The sequence below is a fragment of the Planococcus citri genome, chromosome 3 (assembly GCF_950023065.1).
Source record: "Planococcus citri chromosome 3, ihPlaCitr1.1, whole genome shotgun sequence".
NCBI classification, from domain to species: domain Eukaryota; kingdom Metazoa; phylum Arthropoda; class Insecta; order Hemiptera; family Pseudococcidae; genus Planococcus; species Planococcus citri.
Genome location: NC_088679.1, coordinates 6,631,336 through 6,653,105, shown reverse-complemented (window position 1 = coordinate 6,653,105; position 21,770 = coordinate 6,631,336). Strand labels below are relative to the sequence as shown.

At 35.9% G+C, this 21,770-nt stretch overlaps 2 protein-coding genes across 2 annotated transcripts; one reads left to right on the top strand and one right to left on the bottom strand.

The window, feature by feature from the left end:
- The first annotated feature begins 5 nt into the window (after nucleotides 1-5).
- LOC135840350 (uncharacterized) lies at nucleotides 6-8,368 on the top strand. The gene is made up of 4 exons (XM_065356837.1): nucleotides 6-244; nucleotides 475-599; nucleotides 874-1,015; nucleotides 8,219-8,368. Exons 1-4 carry the CDS (start codon nucleotides 193-195, stop codon nucleotides 8,221-8,223), a joined length of 324 nt encoding a protein of 107 aa, XP_065212909.1. The 5' UTR covers nucleotides 6-192; the 3' UTR covers nucleotides 8,224-8,368.
- Nucleotides 8,369-12,106: 3,738 nt separating this feature from the next.
- LOC135840341 (adenosine deaminase 2-like) lies at nucleotides 12,107-18,661 on the bottom strand. The gene is made up of 8 exons (XM_065356827.1): nucleotides 18,248-18,661; nucleotides 17,633-18,056; nucleotides 17,399-17,560; nucleotides 16,989-17,312; nucleotides 13,863-16,919; nucleotides 13,317-13,441; nucleotides 12,576-12,717; nucleotides 12,107-12,365 (listed from the first exon to the last, which is right to left on the bottom strand). The coding sequence occupies exons 1-5, from the start codon at nucleotides 18,471-18,473 to the stop codon at nucleotides 16,511-16,513; spliced, it is 1,545 nt and encodes a 514-aa protein (XP_065212899.1). The 5' UTR covers nucleotides 18,474-18,661; the 3' UTR covers nucleotides 12,107-12,365; nucleotides 12,576-12,717; nucleotides 13,317-13,441; nucleotides 13,863-16,510.
- Between the last annotated feature and the right edge of the window lie 3,109 nt (nucleotides 18,662-21,770).

Here is a 21,770-nt window from a genome sequence, read left to right as displayed (position 1 = left end):
TACATACCGATTACCCACCTACTAACAGTATTGATAAAATTTCTGTTCGAAAAGTCGATTCTGCAACACAGTTCATATTTCTCAGTGATTTGCTCTGCCTGTAACGTAGTGAAAATCATTTTGCACCTATATATTGTTATTCTGTAAACCAAAATCACTTGCAATTGTGGAAATCACATTGGTATAGTCATAATGAAAAATTCAGTGATTTTCATATTCGCCTTAAGTTTAACCTTCTCTTCAGGTATGTTGAAATTCATATTTTTTGAAATAAAAAATGTTTTACTCATCTAAAAATAACGTACTTGATTAATTTTTCATTTATTTGAAATATTTTTTATACATTTTCATTTTCAACTCAAGCCAATTTATACCTATGTACTATCACAAGAATAAATAAATCGCTTGAATAGGCATACCTAAAAAAAAGTATTCATATCTTACTCAAATAATCACAAACCATAATTTTTACAGGTTTAAAATTTCCGTATAGAAACAACTCGCTTTTGACGATTGATGCAGAATCTGATCTTAGGAATTTTACCATACCATGTTCTGACGTGGATGAAATAGAATGGGCAGTCAACTCCACTCCAGAAGTAATTGTATTAATTTAGGTACCTTATTCCCGCGAAATGTTCGAAAAATGTCATGAAATCAAGTACTTATCTCATTAGATTAGGAAAGATCCGAGTCTCATGCGTGCGAGTCCCTTTACAAGTCTTCATTGTTAAATTCAAAATTATTCTCTGAGGTTGACTTTTTAAGCATTGAAAAGTGCTATTGGACTTCAGAAGATTTGGTACCTACTTAAAAGTTAAAAACAACTCCATACACTAATATGTGTATTTTTGTTTTGTTTTTTGTTCTCAGGCCAAAAATTCAGTCCAGGTAATATCACCAAATGAGAAAAATCTCGTAATAGAAGATGTCACAGAATATGATACTGGTGTTTACAAATGTATCTCTAAAAAAAACCCAAATGTGTTTATGAAGGTGGTTCTCCGCTTTTGGCGTAAGTGACGCATTCATTTCACTATTTTTTTTAGATAATTTTTTCATAGATAAGCATATATACCTAAGTTTGAAGTGAGGTAGTTTTTTATTGTAGAAACTTTCCTCTGAAAGTAGAAAAATCAACCAAATACCCAGAGTGTTGGGTGTAGGAATGTTTTGGACTTATTATTCGATATCCTAATTCTAGTAGGTACCTATCTCGTTACCCAAAAGCAACATTTTTTTCCCTTGTGCCCTGAAAAATTGTTTGCTCTTGAGTTACGAGGTACATACCTACCTACATATACATATATTAGAATTAGGATAGGTATCATAAGATGATTTTATTTGAGGCCCAGTGTTTAAAAAAAAAAAAGACAAAACTGTTACGACTTTGGTTGTTTAAAAAAAACGGTAAAATTATTTGACGTGATATTGTTATGATAGTTTAGAATTTACTGGCTGCGGCCATTGTCAAAATTGTTACTTCTTCAACGAATCAGAAGGCAGCGCGTATTTTTCTCCGCGTCTGTCTCAAAGGTCATGAACTTACTTGAAAGTTCATTCGCTTTTTGTTGTTATGATGCAACGCATCTTTGTAAATATTTATCAATGTAAAATATACGTGAAAAACGTCAAGATTATTGATTTTATTATCGATCCGCGGCATAAAGCTTAAAATGGTAGCAGAGCGTGGTTTTTCTTTTTTATTTGTCGCGTATTTCGAGTTCGTAATTTTTTGAATCGAATTCGAATCTGTAATGTGCGTTTGCATATCGAATGCAACTCCGATCGTACTTTTCTTTTGGAAAGAAAAGTGACGAAACGCCTCCGCCAAAGAAAAGTAATAGGCAACTTCGAGAGCCCGCAAAACGGCATCCTAGTGAGCCTCAAGAAGGGAATCTTCGTGATCCCACAAGTACGCGATCGTCTGGTGAACCATTCCTGGGGTTTGATTCAGCGCCGACACCTGTAAACGTAAAATTGACGAAAAATCAAAAGCGAAAAGTACGAAAACGAAAATCGTTAGAAGGTAAGAGTAATTTATCTAAAAGTGACGATTCGACGAGAAACGATACCGATACAGCTCCGCGCGACGAGAGAAACGACTCCGAGTCCGATTCCGATTTTTTATATGATTCTATTGTTGGGTCCTTGTTGACTGGTTCGAGAAAAACGTCTTCTGTTTGGTCGTTGGTATCTTCGTGTTCATCAACGATGTCTGAAATTCCTCAACACTTGCTGTTTAAAGGGGTAGCTTCCGAGTATGGTTCTTGGAAAAAACGAATAATGATTATGTTACGCGCGAAAGATCTAGAAGTTACGGTAAAACCAAATTGCACCGATAGTCAAAAGAAATCGAAAGCAATAGAAATCATTACGAAACATCTGGATCGTAATGTTTTCGAATTAATTAAGGAGGATACGGATCCATTTCTATTGTTTAAAGAATTAGATGATAGGTACTCAAAGGTTAGCGATAACTTAATTGTTAGTATACGGACTAAATTAGGCACAATAAATATCGATAATTATAAAACGCCTAGAGCGTATTGTGACGAGGTGGAAAAATTAGTCAACGAATTGTCAGGTGTAGGTATACAGGTTTCAAATGCGGAACATTTCGCTTATTTAAATGCTGGTTTAAAAGATCGAGAAAAATATAAGCACGTATGTAAAACGGCCGAAGGATTACTGCATGTAACTGTAGCAGATCCTAAAATTATTAAAGGTCTTCTCTGTAGTGATGAAGAAAATAAATTAGCTAAGGGTGATATGCCGAGTACGTCAACGAATAAAGGTGCAGCATTTGCTGCAGCTAATTCGACGAACTCAAATAATTCGACTGGTTCGAATAACGATAATAGAAAACGATCCGATGGTAATAACAGGCCAAACAATGGAAATTCAGATAACGGTAAAAGAGTGGTCAGGTGCTTCAAGTGTAAAAAACGAGGTCATCATGGAAACAGTTGTCGTAATCCTGGTAATTACAGACAAAACTCCAATCCGAATGCACCAATCCAATGCTATCGCTGTAATGGGTATGGCCATATTGGCCGTAACTGTCCTCAAAATGGTGACGACGCAAATGCGCAACGTCAGAATTATAATTCGAATTATCATCGAAATAATTCGTATCATGGTAATAATAATTCGTACAACAGAAATAATTCGTACAACGGTAATAATGGTGGAAATTTGTACAATAATAATTCGAATAATTCGAATAATGGTTCCAGTAATGTCGATCTTTCAAATCGACCACGAGCAATGTTAGCTCTGAATACATATTCTTCGTACGAAAATAACGAGATTAATTTTCTCATTGACTCAGGCGCTACTCACCATATGGTGAATAACCTGAAGTACTTATCGAACATCGAACAAGTGTACGATGATTCGCGTAATATTTTCTGCGCTAAAAAGGATGAAATGCTTGAATGCAAAGCAATAGGTACCGTTAATGTTATTAACGAACATGGTGATAGGTATGAAATAACAAATGTTAGTTTCATACCTGAACTGTCGACGAATTTGTTGTCTGCTGGAACATTACGAGAAAAGGGTTTCGATATAAATATTGGTGAGAACATCCAGTTCATTCATCGAGCTTCAAGAGACATTGTTACTAATGTCAAATCTTTGGAAAATGGTTTAATGTTAGTCAAGTTTAATTTCGAGGTTGAAAAGAAGGACGAAGTGAATGAAGATTTTGACTATGCGCTCAATGCCATATGGCATAGACGCTTAGGACACCCATCAAAGAAAGTCATGTACCGTATACCAGATATTCAAGTATCCAGACACGATTGTCCTTCCATGGCTCAATGTGAAGTTTGTGCTAAAGCCAAGCAAACAAATCAACCGTATAACACAAGAAGACATCGTTACGAAAATCCTCTGGATTTAGTTCATGTGGATATTCTCGGACCTATGTCAGAGGCTATCGATGGTGAACGTTATATTATTGCGTTCTTGGATGATGCTACTCGCTGGGCAATGACTTTCACTATGAAATCTCGCTCAGAGGCTGGCAAATATTTTGACATATACGAACGATTGTCTACGAATCTTTGGAACACTTGTATCAAAGGTATTCGTTGTGACAATGCTCGCGAATTTACTGGAGGTGAATTTCGTGAAATTATAGAACGAAAAGGTATGAAGTTCCAACCATCCGAGCCATATGAAAAGGCTCATAATGGCGCAGTGGAACGCTTTATGCGTACCCTGCAAGAAAAAATTAGAGCGTTACTCTTCGAAGCAAAACTACCTACGCAGTATTGGGCATATGCCACATTTACTGCAAATTACTTATATAATCGACTACCGAATACGTCGATTAAAAATTTCTCTCCATATGAATTGTGGAATAAGAGAAAACCAAACCTTACTCGAGTTCGTTTATTTGGTTGTGTCGCTCGAATGAGGATTCCGGAGGAAAAACGAAAGAAACTTGATCCAAAGTCGATGAATCTGTTATTGGTCGGTTATACAGAAACTGGTTATATGCTCTTGAACATTTTCACGAATAAAGTGCAGTTCTCATCCAATGTCATGTTTGATGAAAATCATGGGTACAACGATTTAATTCACAATTGTGATAACGATGAGTTATTTGAATTCGTTGCAGATGCACATGCCCCTGAAACGAATGAAAATAACGATGATACAAATGGAAGCGAAAGTGACGATGAAAGTATACTCGGAGGGGCGGACAATGTTGCTCATTGTGCCATCCGGAGTAATCTATGTGGAAATGTCGAAGAATTGAGGTACGCTTCATTTGTCACAGGTGACATGAATGCCGAATTAACGTACGACGAAGCAGTGCATGGTCCTGAGGGCACACACTGGAAAAGAGCCATTGACCAGGAGTTACAAGCCATGGTAGATAAAGACGTTTGGTATCGTACCAGTGCTGATGAGTTGAAAACAGTTGAACATTCGATTGTTGATACTAAATGGGTACTGAAGAAGAAGGTAAATACAAATGGTAACGTCATTTACAAGGCACGGTTAGTTCTTCGCGGGTATAAAGATACCCATAGCTACGAATTGGACGAGGTGTATGCACCAACTGTCGATAATGGTGCAATTCGAACACTGATAAATTTGGCATCAGTTAATGATTGGAAATTGAGACAGCTTGATGTGTCTACCGCATTTCTCAATGGTGACATCAATCGAACCATTGCATTCAAACCGCCATTAGGATCGTGTGAAGAACAAAACGTAGTTTTTGTTCTCAAAAAATCCATGTATGGCTTGAAAACAAGCCCAAAAAATTGGAGCAAAAAACTGAATGAAACTCTCATTCAATTGGGTTTTAAACAATCAACAAACGATCCTTGTGTGTACGTTAATGCAGATGGTGATCCAAATCGATGTATATTCGTCGTGTTTGTGGACGATTTTTTAATCACAGGTAAAGATCAAGATTTGATTGACTGGCTAGCTGTCAAATTGAATGAAATATTCGGCATACGTGATTTAGGCACATGCCGAAAATTCGTAGGCATTGAATTAGAATACGAAAATAAAAGTATTCACCTACACCAACGTACGTATATTAAAGAGTTGATAAAAACTTACAGATTAGCAGATGCTGATCCTGTAAAATCACCTATGGAAACTGGGTTGAAAATTGAAAAGCCAATTTACGATAGTAAGTATGAACGAAAGGTTAGAGGAATACTAGGTTCCTTGGCATATATTGCTCGGGGCACACGTCCCGACATAAATTTTGCTGTAAATTATTTATCTCGTTTTCAACATTGCGCCAATTCAGAAATCTATGCATATGCATTACAAATTCTGAAATATCTAAAATCAACAATAAATTACTCGTTGATTTATAAAAGGCGTAATAATATCGATGTGAATTACCCGTTGAAGGTATTTGTTGACTCAGATCATGGTAGTGATCGCTCTGATAGAAAATCAACGTCAGGGGTTATAGTACAAATGTACGGTAACACCATTGACTGGTACGTAAGGAAACAGGAATCTGTTGCTACTTCCAGTGTTGAAGCAGAGTATGTTGCTCTTTCTTTATCTGGAAAAATTACTCTGGGTTATAAAAACCTACTCGATAATTTCGAAATAAATGTCAATACTGTACCGATTTATTGTGACTCCAATGGTGCAATCACCAATGCGAATACGAATAATTCAACTCGTATGAAACATGTAGATATTGCTTACCATCACATACGTGATCTGGTAAACAAAAAGTACATTTATGTATTCAAAATTGCAGCAGTGATGGGCCGCTCAGCGCTCATGAGCGCGCGCTCTTAGTGCGCTCAGGGGTTTTCAGTGAGCGGGAGCGCGAGCGCGAGCGCATGATTTACATCTTGAGCGGAGCGGTGAGCGTGAGCGTACAATTCATGCTGAGCGCACTCTTTTTCTGCGCTCAGGCCGCTCAGAAATTCTTTTCCAAAAGGGGCAAAATCTAAAAAAAGTTGGCATTTTTTTACTTGGATCCCGCGTTTTTCGTTTCTGTTTCATCTTTTTACATTTTAGTTCGTATTAGTTTAGATTCAAATTTGAAAAAAATCGAAAAATGAGCATATTACGTATGTGAGCGTGAGCGCATTTGAGCGCGCGCTCAAACAACGTGAGCGCAACAATGAGCGGGAGCGCTAAAATGAACACCCTGAGCGGAGCGCGAGCGGGAGCGTTATGAATGTGGTGTGAGCGTGAGCGGAGCGCGAGCGCAAAAAACCTTGAGCGGCCCATCACTGAATTGCAGGTACTGAGCAATTGGCTGATATTTTAACAAAAGCCACCTCGTTGCAAACCTTTGCAAAACATTGTAAGGTTATGTTTGAATTGAATTAAGTTATTGTTTGTTAGAATTAAGTTTTGTAAATTTTGTACTCGTGAAAATTTTAGAAAATATTTATTTCCGATTGTGTAGTTATATTTACAGATTTAATGTGCCCATAAATCTGAGGGGCGGTGTTACGACTTTGGTTGTTTAAAAAAAACGGTAAAATTATTTGACGTGATATTGTTATGATAGTTTAGAATTTACTGGCTGCGGCCATTGTCAAAATTGTTACTTCTTCAACGAATCAGAAGGCAGCGCGTATTTTTCTCCGCGTCTGTCTCAAAGGTCATGAACTTACTTGAAAGTTCATTCGCTTTTTGTTGTTATGATGCAACGCATCTTTGTAAATATTTATCAATGTAAAATATACGTGAAAAACGTCAAGATTATTGATTTTATTATCGATCCGCGGCATAAAGCTTAAAAAAAACAAACGGTTTTTTTTGTGTTTAAAACAGCTAGTCTTAAACTGCTGGATCCTCATGTGTTTTAAACGTGTTTTAAACATGTTTAAAATGTGTTTTAAACACGTTTTTAACACAAATTTATTAGTTTTGGATTCAATTTTTCAAATATACGTTATCCTGTCATCAACTTTTAAGATGCGACGTCATAAAATAGCGATAAGGCTCAAGAAATATTGAAAACTTGAAATCAAAACACAAAATTTGCCTTTGAAAAAAAGTGTACTCTCTAAATTTGGAACAGTCAATTTCACTGCTTAGCAGTCACGACATTTTGCCTTTTTAAAGCAGTAGTTTTTTTTACTGCAAAACAGTGAAAAATTACTGAATTGGTCAGTAAAAAATCATTTTGACTGACCAATTCAGTAATTTTTCACTGTTTTGCAGTAAAAAAAACTACTGCTTTAAAAAGGCAAAATGTCGTGACTGCTAAGCAGTGAAATTTGACTGCTTTAAATTTAGAGAGTAGGAAGAAGAATGAAAATCTAAAAATTCAGTTCCTTCAATTTCACTACTTTTTCAACGAGAAATTGAAAAAAAAACGTGTTTTTTTTTAGGAAATTGGAGTTGAAAAAAACTTGTTTAAAACAAAAAAAAAACATTTTAAACAGAATTTTGTTTTAAACACTGTTTTTTTCTCAACATTTAAAACACTGTTTTAAACGTTTTAAACATACGGTACTTTTTTAAACTGACAACACTGAATTTGAGCTTCTAGTTCAGGAGCATGCGGAGCAATGACTTTAATTTGACTGTAGGTGTACATAGATTACATATCACTAACTAATTCAGCTAAAATAGGCCTATCCACTTCGTATTTTTCATGCAAGAAGGCTATTGAATAATATCAGGAAAATATGTAGCCTACCTGCCTATTTGTACTTAATTTCATCTGTAAATGTTTTTTTGTTTTCAGAGTGATGATAATGATCATTGATCATTCAACCAACATCAATATCTACTAATGTTACTACCTACTATGAAGTTGATGATAGTTGACTATAACCGGAAAATTCTCATTATATTCGTATATTGAAATTCAAAATAATTATGAATTCTTAAAATATCTATTGAAGTTCTTTTTACTGTGATTAATCTAAGTCATCTCAAGACAGTGCATTTTTCATGCGTAGTCAGTAGTCACCCGGTTCCTTGAAATCCCTTCTTAGGGATATGTGACCTTTATACCTAGTCATCGGATAGCCGGAAATTTTAATTCCTGGTCGGTCACCTACAGCATACGAAAATTTTATTTGAATTCTGAAACTAAAATGAAACCATAAGCATTACCATGTTTAGTGCGGGAAAAAGTTAAAATTTAAATTTTAAAAAAAAGGTAGGTAAGTTATCAAAAACACATTTAGAAATAGGTAGAACCGATTTGTTAAAATTAGAAAGAACCGAAATGGATGAGTAATTGAATAGTTTTACCGAAAACATGAACTACGAGCTTTTTGAACAAATTAGGATTTTTTTTTGGATACACATGTGTGTACCTACTCCTGTGTCCTATCCCGTGGCATTTTCTATTCTAAGAATCTTCTTATTTGGTCTTACTACGTGTATTGAATTCACAGCCTAAAACCAACAATTTGGTAAAAGAATAAGTATCTAGGTACACATACAGGGTGGCCAGAAATATCGGGTACCCCTAAGAAAGTTTTTCATTAAAAATATAGGTTGGCAACGTGAAATAGATGCATATGATTGGTGAAATGTTATCTCTCCAGTCTAACAACCAATCATGTGCTACTATTATTATTATCATTCACTGTGACCAACCGAAGTATTTAGCAGAAAACTTTTTTAGGGGTACCCGATATTTCTGGCCACCCTGTACTCATATAGGTAGATATGTAGATAGGTAAATACAGTTGCGACTATGGGATCACTTTATTGTTGTTTTGAAATAATGATAAAGATCCCATACAGATAATTAGGTTATTTTTGAATCAAGAATTCAAAATTCAATCAACGTTAATCAAAATGTTCAATAAAACAGGCCACGGACCAGAATCTTAAAACTATAGTTCTAATGAAAATACCTAGCTACAATTCTATTTAGCCAGTGGTATCTACTTTCCACTCAACCTCATTTTCATCAGTACAAAGAAAAAAGAATGGATCACTTTTGTTTACCTATATAAGAAGTGCATTAAGGTATTACTTTTCGGATGTCCAATTACCAAGCCTTGTAAAAATAAATTATAATTCGTACTTACTTATACATTGCATGCAGCATGCACATTATGTCACTTAACATATTAGAAGAAAGTACCTATTAGAACTACCCATGCGATTTGATTTATCACTTCGAAATGGCTACCTTCATGTACCTAGTAAACTGACATTAGAGCAGATCCTGCAAAAAATATCACAGGATTTTGATTTGACCACCTCCAGTGGAGACCCCCATTTTGGGTCCCTGCATGGGGATAATGGAGGGAGAATATGGGTACTCAAATGCTTTGAGTATAAATGTATATGAGAAGTGAGCACAAATTAAATCAATTAGTGCACTAACGAAGCAGAAATTATTGGCACTATTTTCAAATAACCCCACATCTACGAACATAGGTACCTGCCTTAATATTTTCATTATGAAAACTAATGCACCGCACCTACTTACCGTGCGAACGTGAAGTTTCTGAACATGAAATCAATTGCAGGAGAATAGCCAGAAGAAGCAGAATCATATTGATGGATTTAGGTTAACTACCTATAGATATATATATACATACAAATGAATTTACTTTCTTGTTAAAGCACAGATGAGATGAAGAAAAACTAAATAAAAACGACACAATACAACGTGTGAGACATATATTTATAATTGTGAAATCGAGTGAAGATAACAAAATTAATAAAGTCGAGTGAAAACTTAATATCAATCGAGGAAATATTGTTGAATGATAGTACCATATTATTCAGATAATTATTTTGCGAACACTCCTACGTATATCTATACCTACCTCCTACCTTCAAAAACTTTGAAAAAATAACTACAGGGTGTTCCAGAATAACCTTTCACATTTTGGTGAGCACTGATCTGCGTTCAAATGGTGTTAGGGGAATGGTAAAAGCGGTTCCAGGTAGCCAACACATGCCGAATTATGTTTCAGTATTAATTTTTTACCATGGAGAAGTGGACGGCTGTGCAGCGCGCTTTTATTGTAAAGGCCTTTTTCAAAAATAATGACTCTTACATTAGTGCAATTCGTGCCTTCCGCAAACATTTTAAACTTACCGGTAAAAGTGAAGTGCCATCGAGGCCAACAGTGAAATTATGGGTAAAAAACTTCGAGAAAACCGCTCATGCTTGTAAAAATAAGCCTACAGGTCGGAAAAGATCAGTAAGAACGCCAGAAACAACGGACCGAGTAAGGCATTCAGTACAGACTACCCCTACCACTTCAATACGTAAACGAGCGTTAAATTTAAAAATCAAACCAACTTCTCTGCAACGAATTTTATCTGAAGACCTCAGTTTCCATCCATATAAGATTTTAATCATTCAAAAGTTACAAAAAACTGATTTTGTGAGAAGAAAATCATTTGCCGAGGATATGCTTACAAGAATTGATACTGGTGAGATTCCATTGAACTCGTTACTCTTTACTGATGAAGCTCATTTTTATCTAAACGGTGATGTGAATAAACAAAATATGCGCTACTGGTCGACAGAGAATCCGATGATAATACACGAGAAACCTCTACACTCCGCTAAGTTGACTGTTTGGATGGGCGTGGCTAAATTCGGTATAGTGGGACCGTATGTGTTTGATGAAACGGTGAACGGTGAGAGGTATCGCAAAATGTTAAACGAGTTTCTCATTCCTGAATTGAAACGCAGACACAAGTATAGAGTTACTTGGTTCCAACAGGATGGCGCTACCTGTCATTCCGCAACGGACACGATGTTATTGCGTGAGCATTTTGGTCATCGAATAATTTCGCTGAACACAGAAATTTCATGGCCACCTCGATCCCCTGATTTTTCAGTATGTGATTTTTTTTTATGGGGTTACCTCAAGTCAAAAGTATATCAAGATGATCCTAGGACTCTGAAACAGCTCCTAGATAATATTATTCGTGAATCAAGACTGATTAGAAGAGAAATGCTCAACAAAGTGTTCAATAATTTTAAAAAACGTTTGGTCGATTGTGTCAAAAATGATGGAAAACATCTTGGTGGAATAATTTTTAAAACTTAATTTATAATGAAAACTCAAATATATGGTCTAAAAACGGCACATTTCTACTTCATTTTGGTTATAAAAAAATTTCCGTAACCATTTTTCTCTCAGAGCTACTAATAAAACAAAAGTGAAAGGTTATTCTGGAACACCCTGTAGGTAGGTATTTTTTCACATTTCAACATTATGTGAGAGTTTCCAGTCTTTTGTCTGACTTTTAAGGACTTGAAAAAATTTCAGATGGATTCTCGAGATTCTCAGACTTTTCATAACTCGAAAAAAAAAAAAAATACATTAAATATAGGTACTTAATTCTTGACACGAAGCACAAACCATATCATGATTTAAAATTTTCCTCGCAGATGAGACCTTGAGCCTCATTTTTATCAGCATTTTTCTAAAATATTTCCTTTTTTGAGAAAAAATCTCCCGTGGCCCATATTAATTATTATTATTCAATCCAATTTTGAGAGGGAAAAACTTTTTTGAAATTTCACAGAAATGGGTTTAAAATGGACCAAAATGGTTCATTTGCATGTTCGTTATTGTTATACAGTTGAAGTATTAAAAGTAGGCAGATAAAGGAATTTAAGAAACAGAAACACAAATGTTGTAAAAAGTATTTGAACGAGACGATTTTATTTTATATCATAATTTTATGAATAAGGTACGTACCTACGCAAGTACGAGTATTTGAGAAAATCTCAGAAACCAGTTTCAATATTTTATTGCATAAACGTAAACCTTTTTAGTCAGGTATGTGGTGCTTATGCGTTTTCACCGGGTCCTCGAAATCCCTTTTTAGGGATATGTGGCCTTTATACATAATCACCGGAGAGCCGGAAATTTTAATACCTGGTCGGTCACCTAGAACATATTAAAATCTCATTTGAATCCCGAAACTAAAATGACATTTTACGTCATGCTTAGTGCGCGAAAAAGTGAAAATTAAAATTAAAAAAAAAAAAAAAAATAGGTAGGTAGTTAAAAACACATTTAGAAATTGAAACTGATGTGTTAAAATTTGTACGTAGAAAGAAACGAAATGGATAGGTAATTGGATTTGGATAACTTTACCGATAATATGAACTATGAGCTTTTTGAACAAATTTGGATTTTTTTTAGATACACATCTGTATACTCCTGTGTCATATCCTGTGGCATTTTCTATTGTAAGAATCTTCTCATTTGGCTTCACCTCGTGTATTAAATTCACAGCCTGAAACCAACAATTTGATAAAAAAAAAGCAAATAGACAGTAGTGTTTTTTTAACGTGTTCTTATTGTTGTTAATATTTCAATGTATAAAATGCATTTGTAACGAAAAAATTGTAACAAAAATAACGAAAATAACGTTGAAAAATCCAAATACAAGTACTTATAACGAAAGATATAGCGTTACAGTTATTACAGACGAGCACTCAAACTCAGGAATGTGAAAACACTGAAAAGTGAATAGGTACTCATTTTTTTTTACTTGACTTTAACTTTTCTCAGCTAAAGCTAAAATCACTCACTAATCACTTAATCAGAGCTTTAGGGGTTTCTTTTGTACTCAACTAAAAAAATAACAAAAAAGGTAACAAATTTGTTTCGTTTTTCGTTATAGGTAGCCTACTTACGTTACTTCAAGAAAAATGTTGTTACGTTACGTTTCAGTTACATAACATCACATGATCAAAATAACGTTTTCGTTACAGTTCCGTTACCTGTGAAGGAAAATTTTTTGTTATTTTCGTTTTTCGTTAGGTAGGTAGTGCTCACAAACAGAAACGCTAGTCTTAATGAAAATACCTATAACTAAAACTGAAAACTTACTTGGTCAGTGGTATCTGCTTCCCACTCAACCTCATTTTCATCAGTACAAAGAAAGGAACACTTTTGTTTAACGTAGAAGTGCATCAGCGAATTATTTTTAGGATGAAAAATACGAATACGAAATTCTGTAAAAAATAAACTAAAATTATGATTCGTACGTATCTACCTATGAATTTGAATTTGCATGCAGCATGCTTGCGACTTCATTCATCACTTCGAAATGGTTAACCTACCTTCAGTAGTAGGCATACTTACCTACATTAAAGCGTATCCTGCAAAAGATATCAGAGAATTTTGATTCGACCACCTCCAGTGAAGACCACAATTTTGATTTGAATGAAACTCACCCAGAAAAATTTTATCATCAGAATTGTGCCTGTATGGATGATGGAAGGAAGATATGGGTGCATATGTAAAGGAGTGAGCACAAATAAAATCAATTTGCGCACAAACGAAGCAAAAACCATTGGCACTATTGTCAAGTACTCCCACATCTACCTAGCCCTACCTGCTTTAAAACTAGGTAATGCACCGCAACCTACTTACCGCGCGAATGCGAAGTTTCTGAACTTGAAATCGATAGAAGGAGAACAGCCAGAAGAAGTCGTATCATATTGGATTTAGGTTAAATATACGCACTTACAAATAAATTTACTTTCTTGTTAAAACACAGACGAGGTGAAGAAAAACTAAATCAAAACGACACAATACGTGCGAGACAGATTTTATAATGTGAAATCGAATGAAGATAATAAAATTAATAGATGAAGTCGAGTGAAAACTTGATACTTATCAATAGAGGAAATGTTAGATTATAATACATGGTATAATGTAAGTACCATATTATTCAAATAATTTGAGAACACTCTTATGTCCCTACCTATCTACTTACTTACACAGATTGGTAATCTTTTTTTCAAACCAACTTTTTTTTTGAGTCCGCTCCCCAACCCGACAAAAATGTCATTCGGCATTTTAGATGAATCTTGAGCTCAAAATGATTTGACATTTCAGCAGGAAATTGAAAATTCATATCGATGTCGTGAAATAAAATTTGAGGGTTAGTGGCCAAAAAAATAATTTTTGCCTTTTTGACGATATACTTATGTAAAGAAGTCCCAAAAGTTGAAAAATCGCGACGATCCTCCCTCAACCATTCCTTTATCTTGTTCCAATACCTACATTTAGAGCCGTATAAATTTAAAACAAAAAATTGCCATGATTTTAAATTTAAATTTCAGTTTTTAACTTGGATTGGAACGGCCCAAACAATTTCAGAGCAACGAGGAGAGGTGAGGTCGCGCTTCTTGAACTATTTAGACGTTTTGAAATCCAGTGCAGCCTTCAGCTTTCCAATTGCATCATACCTCCCTCTACCTTCCACTCCTAAACCAAAAAATGTCGATGACAGAAAAATTTCATTATCGAAAAAAATCAACTCCAAAACTTCAAACGTAGGTATTTTTCTTGGAAAACTAATTTAGGTCATTTTCATGACAATTTTCAAGAAATCAACAAAATTTTAAGCTGCAATTTTAATTTTCAAAAATGCTTAAAGTTTGATTTTCATGCAAGCAAAAGTTTCAATCAATTTAGATGATCCGCACAAATTTTTAAAAATTCCAAAAATCATGACCGAATTTGGGGATTTAAAAATTGCTTTGAAAACATTTTCATCGAAATCTAAAATTTGATAGGTCGCATAACATTTCATCAAAACTCTCAAAAGTCATGACCCAAATTGTTGCGAATGTTCATTTAAAATTAAAGATAAAAGATAATGCTAAAGCTAGATTTACTCTTCGACGAGGATTAACGAGCTCAGCTAAAAAAGAACGTTAGTCTTACATAGCGAAGAAAATGAAAACCCTCTTCACAAAAAGAATCACATTCGAAGAAAGATAAGATTTGGAGATGAAAGTGCTGTGTAAAATGTCAAGAAAGAAGCTCAAAATTATGTGTCTAATTATGCTAAGGTTTTCTATTTCTATTTTTTCCCATTGATCAGTTTTGATTTGTTTGTTGTTTTTTTTCAACAATTAGCATTTCTCATTTTTTAAGCAAAATTACCTAGGTACCAGGTACCTATCTACTAAAGATTGTCACTTTTTTTTTCTTCAAAATTACCTTCCTTGAGAGCCTTTAAGTATTTTTTTCCAGAAAATGTCAAAAAGTAATTTCTTCTTTTTGCCAATAATTTTCAGATTCCCACTTTTCGCTAAAGTGGTCAAGTCTCCCTTTTTGCCAAAAATTACAAAAACTCTTGCTTGGTTACTCTATCAAAAAGTTACGTAGTTCAACTTCTTATTTCAATGTTCGGTTTTTTGTTTTTGCAATTCCTTATATTTTTTGGACTTGGTTTCAGTGTTGAAAGAACAGCACAAGAACGGAACAAAATTTAAAAGAACGGAACATTTTTTGAAGAACAAGAACAAGAACGAAAACAGAATTCAAATTTTTTCAAGAACAAAACCGCAAAACCAATATTTTGAAAGAACAAGAACAAGAGCAAGAACAGAATCAAAATCTCCTCAAGAACAAGAACGGGAACAAGAACGGGAAAACATCCCATGTTCTTTGTTCTTCGTTCTTGTTCTTAAATGTTCTTTCATTTTTTTCTTACACCATTGTCATAGCTACGAATTTCTATGGAAATTTATGCAAAAAATTTTGTAACTTGTGAAAAAATCGTAAAAAAAGGGTGTAATTTTTGCAAAATATTGATAAAATTGTCAGCAGATTTGAAACTAGCAAGAACGCTAGTGAAAAACGCTAGTGAAAGAACGCAAGAACGCAAGGAAAGAACTCAACAAGAACAAAAATAAAAACAACCAAGAACAGGCGTTCTTGCTGGTAAAGAACAAGAACAAGAACGAAACTGTGTGGCAAAAATTTGAAAGAACAAGAACAAAAACAAGAACATAATTTGATAACAAAGAACAAAAACAAGATCAAGAACGCTCCTGATACATCAAGAACAAGATCAAAGAACAAGAACGCGGAAATTTTTTTCGCGTTCTTTCAACACTGCTTGGTTTGTAACTTTTTTAGTTAGGCTACCGTTTCGAGCTTTTTTTTTACTTAAACTTACTTTTTTTTTTTGAAAAAAAAAAATACAAGATTCAATACTGGGCATGTGCAATATGCAGGTTACGATTTTCCGGAGAATTTATATACCTAATTTATACGCGAGCTTAATGAACCGTGGGTTCTAAAGACGAGGAAGATTTGCTCAATTCAGCCACAAAGTGTTTCCATTTTCGATTCCACACCTCCAAGGCCTTCGTTCGCTGCGTCTCGTTCATGCTCGAGTACTCGATCGAGTTAAGTGATAGTTTCTTGAGCGCTCTCAAATCAGCCTTGCGCGACATAATTCCAACAAAAGCCTCGTAGAAATCATAACTAAGGCCTTCTGCTCCCCAAAATCCGGGATCATCATTCGATACGACAACGGGGTAATTGTTGGCAAACAGATAGTTCGCAGGATGGTTGCGGAGATCCTTGACGTGACCTAAGACTTGGTTTGAGATAGGTGACACTTCGATCGCGATTTTCTTCTCACGTACCCGATCCATTACTTCTGGATGTTTCAGCAAAGCGAATCTTGGATAAAATTATTAATTTTTAATAATCTCGAGTTCAGAAGCAATAAACAGTTGACTAAACGCTTACCCATGACCTATCCTCTTTGTGTTGAGGAGAACGGCATCAATGAGGTTCTCGTCGATGCTGGTGCCATACCAATTGGTCTCTCCAGCGTGGAAGAATAATTGGATGTCTTCACCAATAAGGGATCTCAACTTCTCCGCGAAGTGAATTAGAGGTCTGCCTTTGTCCTCTTGACCAACTAGATCGAAACCGGCTATGAAATCTGGTAGATATTTTTTCAAATCACGAGCTGTTTGCAGGTATTTTTCGAATTGACTATCGTTGCACGTGCGTGATCTCGAATATATCAGTTTTATACCCACGAAATCTGGATGATCTCGCATGAATCTGAAAAACAAGCATTCTTTGATCATTCAAGACACTCAAGTATGCTGTACCATGATTTTCTGACAGATAGGTACCTATTTGATTACCTTTCAGTAACGTTTTTACAAATTTTTGCCACTTCCACACTTCCATACGTATTCTCGTTGAAATCGTACAACATGGGTAAACTAGAGCGGAATTCTAGGTACAATATGTTATCATTGTAGGCCTCCAAGAGCCCTTGATAAATGAAGTCTTCGTAGACTGGCCTAAAATCATATAAAAATAATTCACATAAAATGAAGCAAACAAAAAAATTGGATTTAATGACCGTTTCGCACCTGTAAGCTAGAATGGGATAAACAAAAGCGAAAATTGACACGAACTTTCGCCAAATCGCGTCCACGTCATTCTCAGCAAAAAACTCGGTCGAATTTGTCCCCAATAAAAGCTGTTTCCTTATCTTCGAATCAATTTCTGATCTGTTCCTCATCCTTAGCTCACTAAGAAGCGTATACTCAGAGCTCGGTGGTTTGTCAAAAAACCGCAATATCAACTTGTCTTCAATTTCACGCGCGTATAGGTTTGGTCGATACGTGATGTTGAAAAGCATGTACTCAGCGGAAACCAGGGCGAGCTCATGAACGTGCAAGACCGAACCCTTTGGCATCGACCGGAGTATTTTGAAAACTGGTGACTGGCGGATTGCTTCCTTGATCAAAAGGAAACTTTGCGATGGTAGGAAGGTAGCAGAATTATTGAAACCTGCGACAAACAAAGAGAGGATGAGTATGATTTAAAATAGGTACCTACACAAAATTTGCAAAATCAAGCACTCTCTCCAATTTTTTAAAAAAAAGCAAACAAACAAAACAAAACTTAGAAAAGATCCAACCAAATGCTCGACCATATCACATAAAAAGTAAATAAAAATGAAAATTAAAAAAGTAACGAACCATGGTCAATTTCGCGATACTTGGCCCTCATCAGGACATCGTTGGCAGTTTTTTCCAAACCCTCGAGTACGATATCACCACCCAACATTCTCTTCTCTTCATTTTTCAATAGATTTGCTCGCCTAATTTGGTAGTCGTCGTCGCTCACGAGTCCACCGGTAACACCAACTGAGATTATGACGAGCAACGAGAAGCTCTGAAAAGTCACCGCTGTTTTGAAACTCATGTTAAAGGTAGGTACCACACTTTCAAATAAATTGGTCACGATAAAAATTTTCTGTTTCGAGAGGTGTGTAACATTGTAGCGTAGATTAAGCACTGTTATAGGTACCGGTACGTCGATTAAGAAAGTGTGAATGCGATCGATCGTATTTAATCAAGAAATTAGAAGTTCAATCAGCATGTAAGGTGTGATCGTAGTGTAGGTAGGCTAGGTAGGTACTACATAATTATATAGTCTATAAGTTACAAAGTCCATCTCGTAGCTGGTAATGCTAATGATTTTACACTTTTTTTAACCAGTTTTTATATTTACATATTTGTTAGGTACCTATTTTATTTCATCCATTACTGATACGTTTACTGATCTTATTCTACATATGTACATATTCTGTGGTGAATATGATAATTTTCGTTTGAATGATTCATAGACGATAAATATTATCTAATAATTATTTTCATTCGGGAAAACCCTGATAATACTTACCTAGGCTACAGTTATATTTTCAGAAATGGAAAAAATATTTCTGGCATTTTTTTGATCCAAAAATACAAAACTTTTCAATTAAGTACCTACCTACCGATGATTTCGAGATGAAGTTTGGAAGTTACAATGTTAAAAATGCAATATGAAGTAAAATGGCGATGCTTTAACTTCTAATTAAGGTAAAAACACTTATTTTTTTCGAAAAACCAGATTTTCCCAATGGCCTTCTAGGGTCTAAAAATGCAAGAGCTGCAGGAAAAACGAAAAAAAATTAAAGTTTCAGTTTACAGTTTTTCTCGTTTTTAGTTTCAGTTTCAGTTTCAGTGTTGTAATTCATTGGTAGGTCTAGGTATGTTAAAATTTATAATAAAGCAAAAACACCTCAAAAAAATTATTTTTCAAATTTTTTCTCGAAAAAAATATAAAAAATTGCATTTTTTTGCCAATGCTCGTATTTGGCAATTTGACTGCTAGTTCAACTTTGAATCTAAAGAAAAAACTAGTCAAAAAAAGGTGAAAAATAATTTAAAAAAAAAAAACAAAAACTGAATTAAAAATTGACAAAATTTCAGTTTCAATTTTCATTTTTCAGTTTTAGTCAGCTTAAGTTTCAGTTTCGGATTCAACGACTTGGACGCCAGACTGCTCTCAAAATCCAAGCAGACAGGTCAATGGCCTTAATAGGCTAGACTGGATAGCCAAATAGACAGTTCAATGACCAGACAGCAGGTCAATAACCTCAGGAGACCAGGCAGGACGCCTAGCAGACAGATCAATGACCTTGGGAGGTCACACAGGACTTCAAAAGGCTCTTGAGACTCAGACGGTAAAGTCAATGACCTTAAGCGGCTGGATAAGACTCCATGCGCGGCGGCCTTGAGGAACCAAACAAACAGCTCAATGACCTTAGGAGGCTAGACAGACTCCAGACGGCCTTCATAAGGCAGACAGACAGTTCAATGACCTTTGGAGGTCACACATGACTTGGAAAGGCTCTTGAGACTTAGACAGTCAGGTTAATGACCTTATGTGGCCAGGCAGGATGCCAAACAGCCCTTGAGAGCCGTGCAGCCAGGTCAATGACCTTATGAGGCTAAATAGACTCCAGACCGTCTTCAAAAGCCAGACCGACAGTTCAATGACCTTTGGAGGTCACACATGACTTCAAAACGATCTTGAGACTCAGACAGTCAGGTCAATGACCTTATGAGGCCAGACAGGACACCAGAGTCAGACAGCTCTTGAGAGCCGTACAGCAAGGTCAATGACCTTATGAGGCTAGACAGACGACCTTCAAAAGCATGATTAGACAGGCCAATGACCTTATGATTCAAAAGCCAGCCATACAGTTCAATGACCTTTGAAGGTCACGCATGACTTCAAAACGACCTTGAGACTCAGTCAGTCGGGTCAATGACCTTATGAAGCCAGACATGATGCCATAGTCAGACAGCCCTTGAGAGCCGTACAGCCAGGTCAATGACCTTATGAGGCCAGACAGACTCCAGACGGCCTTCAAAATCATGACAGACAGGTCAATGACCTTCTGGTTCAAAAGCCAGCCAGACAGTGCAATGACCTTTGAATGTCACATATGACTTCAAAAACGATCTTGAGACTCAGACAGTTAGGTCAATGACTTTATGAGGACAGACAAAACACCAGAAAGCCATTGAGAGCCGTACACCCAGTTCAATGCCCTTAGAATTCTAGGCAAAACGTCAGACAGCCTTCAAAATCCAGGCAGATAAGTCAATGACCTTCTAATTTAAAAGCCAGACTGACCGTTCAATGACCTTTGGAAGTCAGTCAGCCTACAAATGCCAAGCAAACAGGTCATTGACCTTAGGATGCCAGACAGGTCTCCAGACAGCCCTTGAGGGCCAGACAGCCAGGTCAATAGCCTTCTAAAGACCAGACAGGTAGGTCAATGACCTTAGGAGACTGACTGGAAGCTAGACGGCCTTCAAATGCCAGATAGACAGGTCAATGACCTTCTGAGGCCAGACATGACTTCAGACAACCAGGTCAATGACTTTAAGAGGCTAGACAGAACGCCAGACGGTCTTCAAAAGACAGATAGACAGGTCAATGACCTTCTGAGGCCAGACAGCCTCCTCTTATTTGAAGTAGGTAGGTCATTTTTGAGCCTGAGCTAGAGGAATGTGTTCAAATTTTGCATTTTTAATGACGCTTTCTGACTAATTTGAGGATGCTGAGCATTTCGACTTGTAGTTTTTGAGGTAGACGCAATTTGTCACAGAAGCAGTGACCACCAGTTGCTGTACCCTGATTAAAGATTAGATGAGACTAGTTTGAAAATAATTAGAGGTTGCTGTAACATGACCACTTATTCGATAATTTCAGAACTAAAACGAGGGCATTTAAATAAAGACAAAAATCAGCCGTTGCTGTAACGATTAACCCCACCTGTGGCACTTTTAGAACTGAAGCCAGAATGATTTGTCCAAAATCTGACGGTTGCTGTAACATGAATACACTTGTGACATTATCCGACCCAAAACCATGGACGAAACCCTCTCGTACAATCTGTTAACACACTTCATCAATAAAACAATTGCAGTAAATACCATTAAACGTCATTTTTTTCTCATTTTCCGCACCATAAAATTTTCAAATTACACCCACAGACTGCATACCATAAAATATCGATTTTACTACAGTAATTTTCCGTTCAATCGCACGTTTTATATTCCGCTAATAATTCATGTACTCAAATTCTCGATCCAGTACCTTGTTGAAAAAGGTACCTACTATACTCCATTGACCTACACCTTTGCACAAATGACATACAAA

Bases quoted from the DNA above. Each gene is read 5' to 3' on its own strand.
- LOC135840341 (XM_065356827.1), bottom strand. From the start codon at position 18,473: ATGAGTTTCAAAACAGCGGTGACTTTTCAGAGCTTCTCGTTGCTCGTC. The intron at 18,057-18,247 runs GTTCGTTACTTT...TGTTTGTCGCAG, and splicing joins GTATCGCGAAATTGACCATG to GTTTCAATAATTCTGCTACC. The intron at 17,561-17,632 runs GTGCGAAACGGT...ATATGATTTTAG, and splicing joins TATCCCATTCTAGCTTACAG to GCCAGTCTACGAAGACTTCA.
- LOC135840350 (XM_065356837.1), top strand. From the start codon at position 193: ATGAAAAATTCAGTGATTTTCATATTCGCCTTAAGTTTAACCTTCTCT. The intron at 245-474 runs GTATGTTGAAAT...TAATTTTTACAG, and splicing joins AAGTTTAACCTTCTCTTCAG to GTTTAAAATTTCCGTATAGA. The intron at 600-873 runs GTAATTGTATTA...TTTTGTTCTCAG, and splicing joins CAGTCAACTCCACTCCAGAA to GCCAAAAATTCAGTCCAGGT.